Source organism: Dictyostelium purpureum, assembly GCF_000190715.1.
Source record: "Dictyostelium purpureum unplaced genomic scaffold DICPUscaffold_319, whole genome shotgun sequence".
Lineage (NCBI taxonomy): Eukaryota > Evosea > Eumycetozoa > Dictyosteliales > Dictyosteliaceae > Dictyostelium > Dictyostelium purpureum.
Genome location: NW_003519655.1, coordinates 24,788 through 37,410, shown reverse-complemented (window position 1 = coordinate 37,410; position 12,623 = coordinate 24,788). Strand labels below are relative to the sequence as shown.

The 12,623-nt window shown below is 26.7% G+C and overlaps 4 protein-coding genes across 4 annotated transcripts; 1 reads left to right on the top strand and 3 right to left on the bottom strand.

Moving 5' to 3' along the window:
* Positions 1–46: 46 nt before the first annotated feature.
* Positions 47–826, top strand: DICPUDRAFT_156787 (uncharacterized protein; the record flags this gene model as incomplete). Its single annotated transcript, XM_003292056.1, has 1 exon — positions 47–826. One exon carries the CDS (start codon positions 47–49, stop codon positions 824–826), a length of 780 nt encoding a protein of 259 aa, XP_003292104.1.
* Positions 827–1,349: 523 nt separating this feature from the next.
* DICPUDRAFT_82742 (uncharacterized protein) lies at positions 1,350–4,631 on the bottom strand (the record flags this gene model as incomplete). Its single annotated transcript, XM_003292051.1, has 5 exons — positions 1,350–1,590; positions 1,675–2,059; positions 2,131–3,913; positions 4,004–4,203; positions 4,283–4,631. The coding sequence occupies 5 exons, from the start codon at positions 4,629–4,631 to the stop codon at positions 1,350–1,352; spliced, it is 2,958 nt and encodes a 985-aa protein (XP_003292099.1).
* A 448-nt stretch (positions 4,632–5,079) lies between these two features.
* On the bottom strand, positions 5,080–6,437 carry DICPUDRAFT_156785 (uncharacterized protein; the record flags this gene model as incomplete). Its single annotated transcript, XM_003292050.1, has 3 exons — positions 5,080–6,207; positions 6,278–6,355; positions 6,429–6,437. The coding sequence occupies 3 exons, from the start codon at positions 6,435–6,437 to the stop codon at positions 5,080–5,082; spliced, it is 1,215 nt and encodes a 404-aa protein (XP_003292098.1).
* A 197-nt stretch (positions 6,438–6,634) lies between these two features.
* On the bottom strand, positions 6,635–11,981 carry ABCA6 (uncharacterized protein; the record flags this gene model as incomplete). Its single annotated transcript, XM_003292049.1, has 7 exons — positions 6,635–7,029; positions 7,115–7,221; positions 7,293–9,702; positions 9,778–10,410; positions 10,479–11,223; positions 11,302–11,723; positions 11,846–11,981. The coding sequence occupies 7 exons, from the start codon at positions 11,979–11,981 to the stop codon at positions 6,635–6,637; spliced, it is 4,848 nt and encodes a 1,615-aa protein (XP_003292097.1).
* Positions 11,982–12,623: the final 642 nt, after the last annotated feature.

Below are 12,623 nucleotides of genomic sequence, written 5' to 3'. Positions count from 1 at the left end.
TCAATCTTCTCGACCCGTCCGTGTCCGACCCCAAAAGAAAGAAGAAATGCTAAACCCATCTCAGCAAACATTAATTCTAACTTTAAACCAAAATAGATTATTGAATCAACCACCAAACTCACCATGCTCATCACCAATATCCTTTGAAAATTTACTTTTATCCAGTCCTCAAAACCTACAAGAGTCCTCATCACCTGTATTACCCCATAGCTCTTCTCCACCATCCAATAACCTAAACCCTTCATTTTATTCAAATATTAGTAATGATTTTGAAAATAATGCTAGTAGTTCTCATTTTTATAGTGGTAGTAATTCAAATTTTAACAAAAGATTTATAAACTATAATAACAATCAAGGTATAAATAATAACTTTTTCAATAACTATGATAACATTAATAACTATAATAATATTAATTATAATAATAACTTTTTATCAACTAATATTTCCCCTAACAATGATTTTAATATCTCAAATAATATTATTTCTCCAACCATCAATAATTCCAATACTGCTAACTATATTAACAACAATATCAACAATATTTCATCATCTAATAACAATAACATTACATTTTATTTTAATAATAATAATAACTTTGATTCAAATTTTTATCCCCAGAATCACCATCAACCACATTTATCACCTCAACCCCACTATAATCCCACTACCTCTTCCACCACCACCACTAATACCACTACTACCACTACCACAAACACAAACACAACATCTCCTTCTATAAATACATCTCCATCCTCCACTTTACCCACTGAATTTAGTTTTAGACCATTAAAACAAAAAAAAAATCAAGAATATAAAGATAATTAAATATTATAAATATAATAATTGAAATTATAATCAAAATTGATAAAATAATATTCCGTTCAATTTTGTCTTTAAAAACCAACAAAAAATAAAAAAAAAAAAAAAAAAAAAAAAAAAAACCAAAAAAAAAAAAAAAAAAAAAAAACCAAAAAAAAAAAAAAAATAGAAATAAGGAAATAAAGAAAGAAAAAACCTTACCTTTTAAAAAAAAAAAAAAATTTTTATAATATCACCATATAAAAAAAAATGTATTGTTTTTTTTAGAGTCCTTAGATTTTTAAAAATATTTTTTTATTTTTTTTTCATTTTTCATTTTTCATTTTTTTTTTATTTTTTATTTTTTAAATATTTTCAATCATTGCTTGTACCAACCAATCATAAATTTTTTTTTAATAAATATCTTTTTTCATGATTGAGAATCATTTTATTTTTTATAATAATAAAAAATAATGAACAAAAATAAAAAAAAATAAAAATAAAAAAAAATGGGTTTTGTGTGGTGAATTCCCACCACAAATATTTTTATTTATTTTGATGTTTGGGATTTTAATAGACTGAAAGCACCATGCTCCAAAGCATCCATGCCTCCATTTAACATTGAAACATATGGGAAATTCCAATGAATTAATTGATTACAAAACTCCACACCACTGTCTTTTGGCGCTATTATTACGATAGGTTGACCTTTATACTGTTCCATTTGCTGTTGTAATTTCGAATTCTTTGGGTTAATATTTATTGAATTTGGATAATAAAGCTGTTGAAACCTAATGAATTATTTAAATATTAATAAATTTGTAAAAGAAAAAATACTATTATTATTATGATTTTTATGCATTTCTTGTACTTACATATTTTGTGGTCTAATATCAATAATTATTTTTAAGGTATCGTTAATTAAATCGTGGATATCAATTCTTGGGAATAATTCTAATTTTCTTTTTTCTATTGGTACCTCTTGCATCCACCATAACTCTTGATCAGCATTTGAAACAAATTTATTGACTGTTGTACTAAGAGGTGTGATATTAAACATATGTAATGCATCTTTGACACATTGGTGTACATTGATCGATGGTATCATTGATATCATTTTAATACCATTTTCGAAACTCATTTTTAAAATTGAATTTCTAAATTGAGTTAACATTGAAACTGCAATGAAATTTGGTAATGATGAAGGACATAATAAAATGGAGTCCCATAGTATTTCTAATTTATCAATTGGTAATACATCTAATAATTTAAAAAATAAATATTATTATTTAATTAATTTATTAAAAAATATTATATTATATTATACATACGTGCGAAAACTGTAATAAACCATGGAATTGCATAAAGATTTGGTTCTAACTGAATATCAATTAAATGAATTAATAATTCAGGGTCGTGATATGCCATTAATTGTTGATAATTTAACATAATTTCGGAAAGAGCTGCAAAATTGTTTGGTACATAAAGAATTTTTAAATATTTATCTACAAATGCTTTTAATGAAGCGAATGCCATAGCCTCACTAAAGAAATGATGAACTAAGAATGGTGTTGCTACATTGTCCAAACCTTGCCAATAACATCCCTTTTCTACATTTAATAATGACCATGCCTTTAAAATCTTGAATAACTGCTGATGACCTTGTTTGGAGGATAATAATGGATGATATTGATGACATCTTGGAATATCTAATTCAAATTGCTTATCGTTTGGTCCTTTTTGATCCAAGTTGATTGAATTGTATAGCTGCACGGCTTCACTTTCATTTACACCTAAAATTGCAGACCAAATATCACCACGAAGTACTGATGGAATATATGATTTTGCTAATCTGTAAATCTTTGGTTGTGACAATGTAGGATCGTCATATTGGTATTGGTACAAAAGTTTATGAAACTCTCTAATTAAAAGTATTTGATATTGAACATTTGGTATTTGACCACTACCTGCTTCAAAAAGTTTTTGAGATTCCTCTTCGAATGCTTCTTTTTTATAATTTTTAAGTGAGTCAATAATTTTTATAAATAATGGCTTTAACCCAACCAAACAAAATTCATTGGTATATAGAGTTGAGTTTTTGGATTTAATTATATTGGGTTGGTTATTATTGTGTTGTAATTGAAATGATTGTTGTTGTTGTTCTAATGATAACAAATTATTATTACTATTAAAATTTAATACGCTATTTGAAGATTCGGTTAATGATGCTTTAATTGGTACAAATAATGGTAATTTATGTACAGATGGTGATGGTTTTGCGTAACCTCCATTTACTAACTCCTTTTCAATATCACCTCCCATTAATTTCCATAAATAATAAATTTCTGAACCTGAAAAGACGTCATTGTCACCAATACTACTATTACTATTTGAGTTTAATGATATTGAAGCACTATATTTCTCTAGATCTGCAACTGTAAGGCCTTCAAGTGAATCTGGTAATTGAAATGACTTTGTATATGGCTTTACGATATAGTCTAATTGATATGGATCTTCTTTTTTATATTCATTGAAATATGGATGATCTAATAGAGTCTCTGAATCAGGTCTTTCACTTGGATTTGCAATTAAACAATGTTCAATAACTTCTAAAAACTCTTCACTAATGTCATTTAATCCAATGCCTAATAAATTTTCTTTATTAATTTCTTTTAGTGATTCTAAAAATTTCTTTATTAATTGTTTATTATTAAGTTTAATTCTTGATGAATCATTTTCTTCTTCTTCATTTAATTCCTGTTCTATTTCCTCTTCTGAATCTTCTGATTCTTCTGATTCTGATTCCTTTTCGTTTATATTGACAAATAATTTTTTTTTAAAATTAAATTTTTCGGTTGATGAAATACCTGATAAATATAATAACCTATTTATAACTACAACTGGATCTCTATCTTCCCAAATACAATAACCCAACATTAATTGCAATAATATGCAACCCAATGCCCAAATATCTGTTTTAGTATTTGATGATCCTTTTGCACCCCTTAATATAGTCTCTGGTGATAAATAAAATGCATTACCAATTGGAAATGAAACATTTTCTCCTTCATCCGATAAAAAATATAACCCATAATTTGTTAATTTTATTTGTCCCTGTATTTAATAGTAATTGCAAAGTGTTAGTTTTATTATATAAATATCAATATTGGATATGTTAACAAATAAAGTACAATATATACATACATTTGAATCTAATTTAATATTTTCTAACGATAAACTTCTATGTGTTAAATCTTTACTATGAAGATATGATAATGCTTTCAAAATCTGATATGCATATCTACCAACTGTATGCTCTGGAATTGGTGTTTGGTTTTTTGCTTGTTTTTCAATTTCTTTTAATAATGAATTATTATAATCTTCTGAAATTAAAAATATTTGATCTGTATATTCATATTTATATTTTTATATTAGTTAAACTTTTTATAATATTTGATTATTATTTTGATTAGTTATATTTACCATGATGCTTTTTTGAAGGTTCAGATGAAATAAATTCAGCCAAATTTTCGTGATTTAATGTAGATAAATATCTTGATCTTGATAAAATATCAAATATAGATTGATTTAATTGCTTTGCAATACCTGCATCATCTACATAAAATGGTGTTGGTTTTGGTGAATTTACAGTTGATGTTGATAATGGGGTTGATGATGTGGATGATGATGATGTGTGAACACTTAATTTATTTCTAAAAAAAAATGGATGAATTGATAAATGATAACCTTTAGAATTTAATTTAACTTCTTTATTATCATATGATATTATTTCTATACCATGTTTCCTAAATGTGTTATCTTTTATAATCATTTTTTTGATTTATAAATTTTTTTTTGATTTTTAATTAAAATTATAAAATAAAAATTAAAAAAAAAAATTAATTTTTTTTTTATTTTTTTAAAAAAAAAAAATAAAAACAAAAAATAAAAAAAAAAATACAAAAAACAAAAAATAAATTAAAAGAATAATATCTTAAAATATATTAAATTGTTAATTTATTTCTTTTGAAATAGTTGGCCTCACTTGTATTGATTTTAAAATAAAATAAATAATTTATAAAAAAAAAAAAAATTTTATGACCACACACAATCAATTGTGCATTATGAAATTTCAGATTATAAAATTTAATTTAAAAATTAATTAAAAATAAAAAAAGATTTAATTATAAATTTAAATAAAACAAATAAAAAGAGAATAAATTGTTTTTTTGTTTTTTTTTTTGTTTTTTTTTTTAATGATTAAAAAAAAGATAAATTGTTTATTTGTATAATTTACCTTGTAAGAAGTTTTTGTCGGTGAAACCTTCCCAGGCTAAGTAGTTGTCGATTAATTGTTTGTCAGCAACAACATCTAATTTTTTCCATTCATAGACTAATGAATCATCACAATCTTTCATTTCGAATGGGATTTCGTTACCACGGAAGACCCAGATACCAGAAACTGATTGGTTTTCGATTTTACCACCACCTAAGTCTTTACCGAAGACGATCATGCTGGCGAAACCATATTTGTGTAATGAATCTAAACGTTGGAAGAAACCACCGATTAAATTGCAGGTCATGAAGAGTGGACCTAATTCGTCGTTGTATTTGTATTCACAGTAGTAGACTGAGAAACCGTTGGAATCAAAGTTTTGGTGGAACCATGGAATTGACATGGAGACTTCATTGTTTGAATAAGTACGTTTGAATTCATCTAATGAGAAAGTTGAAGCTGGTAATTCATCTAATGGGTTTTTCTTTTTTGGTTTTTCAACTTCTTCTTCTTCTGAGGCTTTTGGTTTTTCTTCAGCTTTTGGTTTTTCAGCTTTTGGTTTTTCTTCTTTCTTTGGTGGAACGTAGGCCATCATTTTTTCACAGAGGGCAACAGTACCAACGACGGATTTAACGTTTGGTTGGTTTAACATGGTGATGAACCATCTGTTAACATTACCGAATGGTTGACGGAAGGCTGGGTCTAAAACCATTTTGTAGAAGTTGATTAATGAACAGAAGACAATAACATCAGCTAATTGGACACGGGCACCAGTTAAGAATGATTTGTTTAATAATTGTTCATTTAAGAAACCGAGGGCTTTTTTCATGTTTTCTTTGGCTTTTTGGGTTTCTTTTGAGTTGAAATCAACGAAACCGAGGATTGAATAAGTCCAACCGTAGTTAATTGGGTCGATTTCATTTGAGGCATAGTCGATCCATTGGTCATTGACACCAGCGGTGTAGGCATCAGTACCATATAAGTTACCACCTAAACGAGCAACATATCTGGCCATGGCATTTGATTCAAAGATTGGACCTTGTTCAGTTGATAAGACTGGGACTTTCTTTAATGGAGCAAGAGCTTTGAACCATTCAGTGTCTCTGTCAGTTTGGAAGTTGAAGGCTGGGACCTAATTTTATGATAAAAAAATAAATAATTAATATTTAAATATATAAAAAAATTAACAGCAGATTACATACTTCAATTTCAACACCGGCGTATTTAGCGGCGATTAAGCTTTTGAAAGCACGGTTGTTTTCTGGGTAAGTGAAAAGTTTCTATAATAAAAAGAATTAGTTTAATTAACCTAAAAATAAAATTGGGGTGTTATGATTTAAAATAACTGCATACCATGACCATTTTGTTATGTTGTGATAAATAAAAAAAAAATTAAAAAAAAAAATTAAAAAAATAAAAACAACGAAAAAATCAATTTCAAAAAAAAAAAAAAAAAAATAAAAATTTAAAAAAAAAAAAATAAACATATATATTTAATTTAGTTTATTGATTAAATAAATAATTATAATTAATAACTACTACAATTTTTAAAGTTATTATTATAATTGATCATGATTCTGAGCATTTTGATTCAATCTATCATCATAGCTTGCACCTGTTAATTTTAAGAAGACTTGTTCTAAAGAGGTTTGTGAAACTGAATAGTCATCTAAAATTGATCCTAAATCGTTTTGAAGAGTATTAAAGATTCTAGAAACTTTAACAGGGTTTGAAGCTTCATTTGGTAACTCGAATGATGCAATTAGATCGTGTTGATCTAAAAGACTAGCATTTGGGAAATAATGTAAAACGGTTTCAACACCATTTTCAAAATGTTCTCTCTTGAATTTGACATCAAATGAATAACCTGCGCCAAATTTATTCTTTACATGTTGAATTGATCCCAAACATGTAAATTTACCATCTTTCATAATTGTTACTCTTGAGCAAAGTGCTATTTTAAAAGGTTAAATTAGTTAATTAGTATCTTAATATTATTGCACTTTTAAAATTATAATAAATATTTAAAATAATAATACCTTGACATTCTTCCATTGAGTGAGTTGTAATAATAATAGAACGTCCTTTACTTAATTCACTTACAACATTCCAAATATAACGACGTACAACAGCATCGCAACCAGTACTGTATAAAAATAAATATTTGTTAGATTCGTATAAAGATAATTTAATAGTACTTTATTTATTTTTGCTTACCTTGCTTCATCCAAGAAAACGACTGATGGATCACCCAACATTGCTATTGATAATGATAGTTTTCTTTTATTACCTCCTGAATAGCCACCACAGCTACTGTTTGCAATACGATTCATATCCATCATATGAATGAATGATTCGACAACATTTTTAATATTATTTTCTGAAACACCTTTAATTCTACAATAGAGGTAAAGATGTTCTCGGGCTGATAATAAACCCACAAGAGCATCAAATTGAGGACACATTGAAATATTTTGTAAAGCTTTTGAACGATCGCTTATTAAATCATGACCATTTATCGAAACTTGGCCAGAGGTTGGCATGATATCACCACAAAGCATTGAGAGAGTAGTGGTCTTACCAGCACCATTTAAACCAAGTAAACCAAAGGTTTGGCCACGTGGAATACCTAAACTAGTGTTATGGACAGCAATTTTATCACCATTCTTTCCTTTACCTTTGAATAATTTGTGTAGTGAGTCTACTTTAACGATTTCATCAGAGACTGTATGGATTCTCGATCTTTCATTACTAACGTCAGAGTCTTCATTTTCTGGTGGTTGTGGTGATTTTAAGTTTTTAGGATTCTTAAAGTAACCTTTGATTTCTGGAGAATAATCTAAAAGAAGAATCCAAGTTGTCCAAACAATACAATGGCCAATGAGAATTATAATTGGGGTGGCACCATAACCTAAGGACCAATAGTTATCGATTTTCCATGAGCCTAAACGAGTGGTTCCTGGGAATTTGCTAACTAATGCAAGAATTCTACTATATGCATATAATGGGGAGACAATTGAAAACACTATATCACAAACATCAGCAGCAGTTTGAGCACCTTCATTTAAATTAACCAAAACTTGCATACGAATATTTAATGAAACAATCATAAATACAATAGCTTTGGAGAAAAGAATTGCAGCAATTGCACCTGTTGCTTTACCATGGGTAGTAAAACGATATGATAAAAGATAACCAAGGGGAATTGTGGCCACACAATATAAAATTAAGCCCAAGAAAAAGATACCAAATTGTTCTTTAAAATCTTCTTTGACAATTGCTAAAATAATAGCTGTTGCAAGTACTACAATAAAAGCAAATATATAATCCCAAATGAGATTAGATAGCCAATAAACATATTTTTTGCAACCTGAGATGTATAGTAATCTTTTTACACGATTGGTACGCTCTTGAGCAATGCTGCCAGCAAAAGAAGCCACCATAAGAGCTAACCCAGCCAACATTACCATATTGAAATAAAGAATTGATGAAATATTAAGACCTTCAACAGATAAATCAAACAGACTAAGAACATGCTGGAATGGCATACTCGTAACTTGAATCTTAATACCGGTAGAGTGTTCCAATAATGCACTATTAATTAAATTAATATGAATTGGTATTGAATGAAGGTATTTCTTATTATAAAATGAATTGTATCCAACTACACTATTATTTTGGGCTAATTGGGTTGTAACATTTATTGCACCAGCACTATTTATATTATTTTCGATTAAATAGTTTTTAAAAATAATTGATTGGTTAACATATTTAAATTGGTTAAAGAAAGGACTTGAACTGAGAGTATTAAAATCTTCTAGACTAATATCCTGTATTGGAACGACATTATTAGAACCAAAAGAAGCTAAAGACATTGTTAATGGTGTTGTAACATCATTATAAAAGGCTTGTGCACTATCCATAACAGTATAAATAATAATTGAACAAATAATGCATACCAATGGAATAATAATGGTTAAAAAGAGAGACTTCCAATCTTTAATTGAGGTAAGAATACGCTTAATTAAAAGACCTTTAATTTGTTGACCAGCACTGATACCACTTGATGGTGTTGAAATTCCATTTTTTAGTAATGGACTACCCTCACCTTCATTATTAGTGTTACTATTTATATTCTTATAGATATCTCCAGCATTACCAGAGTTTGATTCTTGACCAATTCTTAAGAAAACTTCTTCCATTGTTGTGACTGAAATACCATAAGTTGTTATACCAAACAAAGATAGTTGTTCGTCAAAATCTTCGAAAAATTGTGAAAATACGGGTAATGATGAGGTTGGAAGACGGTAGCTTAACTCTGTACCAGCATCAGATAAAATATTAGCCTCTGGAATATATCGATGAACAAATTCTGTAACTTTTGAAGTACTAAAATGATCTACATTATCAATTTCTTTACTACATGTTAATAAATAACCACAACCAAATTTATTTTTCAAATATAGACTGGAACCATCACAACGTAATTTACCATAAGAAATAATTGCAATTCTATCACCCAAGAAATCAGCTTCATCCATAAAGTGAGTTGTTAAAATAATAGTTCTACCTTTTTTATATTTAAGTAAAAAGTCCCAAACACTACGACGACTTAATGGATCCATACCTATTTGAATGAATAAAAACAATTTATATTAATATATAATTATAATTTAGTGAAAAAATATTAAAATTTTCTTACCTGAAGTACATTCATCAAGAAATACAACTGAGCTTCGACCAATGAAGGCTATTCCTAAACATAATTTTCTTTTTTGACCACCAGATAATGAACCTGCTGGGGTATGAATCTTTTCACCTAGGCCAACTTCTATTGCCATTTTTTCAGCTTCTTTTTCTACATTCCTTGTTATACCTTTCAATGATGCATATATTTTTAAATGTTCTAAAACTGATAGTTGATTCCAAATAATATCTTGTTGTAAGCAAACACCTAAAGATCTTCTAACTTTTGACATTTGTGAACCAATATCATTACCTTGAACTAATGCAGTACCACTTGTTGGAGAAATTAAACCAGTCAACATTCCAATAGTTGTTGATTTACCACTACCATTTGGACCTAAAAATGCATGGATTTGATTTTCATACATATCTAAATATAAGTCATTAACAGCAACCCTTAAGCCATCACCAGTAGAAAATTCTTTTCTTAAATTTCTAATTGAAATTGTAACTTTGCTTTTAATATCATTTGGAATTAATTCGACATCATCATTTGGATAAGTTGATTCAATATCAAAAATATTGCTATTTGAGGCGATACTACACCAATATTTTGGAGAAAATATAAAATAAAATGGCTTTTTAGTTCCTATATCATAAAAAATATTAGTATATAATAAATATAATATAATTATAATTTTATAACCTAATAAATACCATATTCTGTTGGAACAACCTCTTGTAAATACCATATTAAAAATAAATAAATAACAAGATCTAAAATTAGCATATAAATGGCTTGTTGCTCTGTTACTAAGTTATTAAAGTTAACTGAAAGGACTTCTTCAGGAATATCTCTGACTACCATGGTATAGAAGGAACAAGAAAATGCAATAGGTGAAAAAATTGAAAGAAACAGTTTAATTTTTGGATCAAAGTCACCTTTAGCAATAAAGACACCAGCTATATTGATTATTAAAATAATTATGATCGAGATGAGACCACAGAACTTTGATTTGTCAAAGAAAATTGCAAAGATAAAAGCCAAGAACAAAAGAGTTAAAAGATAAAGTACGAATGTAGCAATAACCAACCCCCATGATGTTGAGTAAATAACTTGTGAGCCTTTGAAAATTATAACAATAATAAGGTCCACTGGTAACGAGGTTGATAAAATTGTAATGATCCAACTAAAAAAGTAAGCGAGATCATTTAAACCCATCATCTTCATACCTTCACGAATTTTAGTCTCTTTTTCAATAACAAGATCAGTGACAAGACGGAACCCGAATATAAAGAATGCGGCAGTTACAAAAACGGCACCTGCGTCTTTAAGTATACCATTTCTACCATCAATCCATTTTTGCCATGTTTTAGTATATGGGTCTGGATAACGTTGACCTGAAACTATCAATGTTTTATTAATGCCATAATATTCGAAAATAGCTTGATCTACTGCAACCTATATAAAAATTAAAAAAATAATTATAAATATAAAACAATAAATATAAAACAATAATAATAAATTTATGTGACTTACCTGAATTGAAGCAAAATTCTCTTTTAGGTAAATTTCAGAATCTCCATTTTTATTTGTAGTTTCATTATTGTCGTTTACATTTTCACTATCTAATCTAATGTTGTACTGAAATGGTACAGTCTGGCTTGCAATTTGACTATTATTAAACCATAAAGCACCATAAATATTATTAGAATGGTTTGCAAAATATTGTTCCATTGCAGTTTGATCGTTTATTTCTAAAAAGAATGAATCTACTACATTTGGTTGCAATTTTCTTGATTGTTCTACTTGTTGTTTAATTATATTAATGACACCTTGTTGTTCAACATTTAATGTTTCAGGTGCACCATACAATAATATTGTATTATTATTTAATTTATTTGTTAAAATATCTGAAACATCATATGAATCATAATTTGGTTTAACAGCACTAATTAAACCTATTGTTATATGTGGAGATTTTAAAACAAATGAAAAAAAATAAATAAAAAATTATTAATTAATTAAATTAAATTAAATTAAATTAAAAAAATTAATAAAATATTTTTGAAAATAATCATACCTAATAAAGCAAAAATGATGAGTACTATTACAATTGGGAACACTATTTCACAACAAATACCACACTTATTCTTCCTTTTTATAAGAAAATTTTTTTTAAGCAGGGTTCTTAATTGCCCCGAAAACTCCACAACCATTTATTTTTTATAAAATATTTATTATTTATAAATAATAAAATAATAAAAAAATAATAATAAAAAGTTAATAATAGATTAATTTTAAAAAAGATTAAATTTGAAATTTTTTTTTTTAGTTTTTAAATAAAATTTTTTTTAGTTTCCTCAAGTTGTCTTTTTTAAATTTTTTTGAGCTTTCAAAAGGGATTTTAATCAAGGGTTACAATTTAATCATATGTAATATCCTTTGCAAAAATACCTCATATTTTATTTTTTTTATTTTTTTTTTAAAATTTTTTTTTTTAATTTTTTTTTAAATTTTAGATTTTTGAAAATTTAAGTTTTTAAATTTTTTGGTATTAATTTTGATCAAAAATATTTTTATATTTAATTTTTTTATAAATAATATAAATTTTGTTTTATAAATATTAATGTTGGGATTTCATGAGAGGTTTATAAATAAAAAGGCCGCAAATTTAATATAAAAAAAATAAAAATAAATAAAAAAAATAATGTAAATTATGCTTCAAAAATCGAGTGTTTTTTTTTTTATTAATTTATGAATTTTTATGATTAAATATAATTATTAATATGAAAGAACTTTCCTACTATTTTTTATTTTTTTAAATAAATTAAAAAATAAATAAAATTATAAGCTTATAA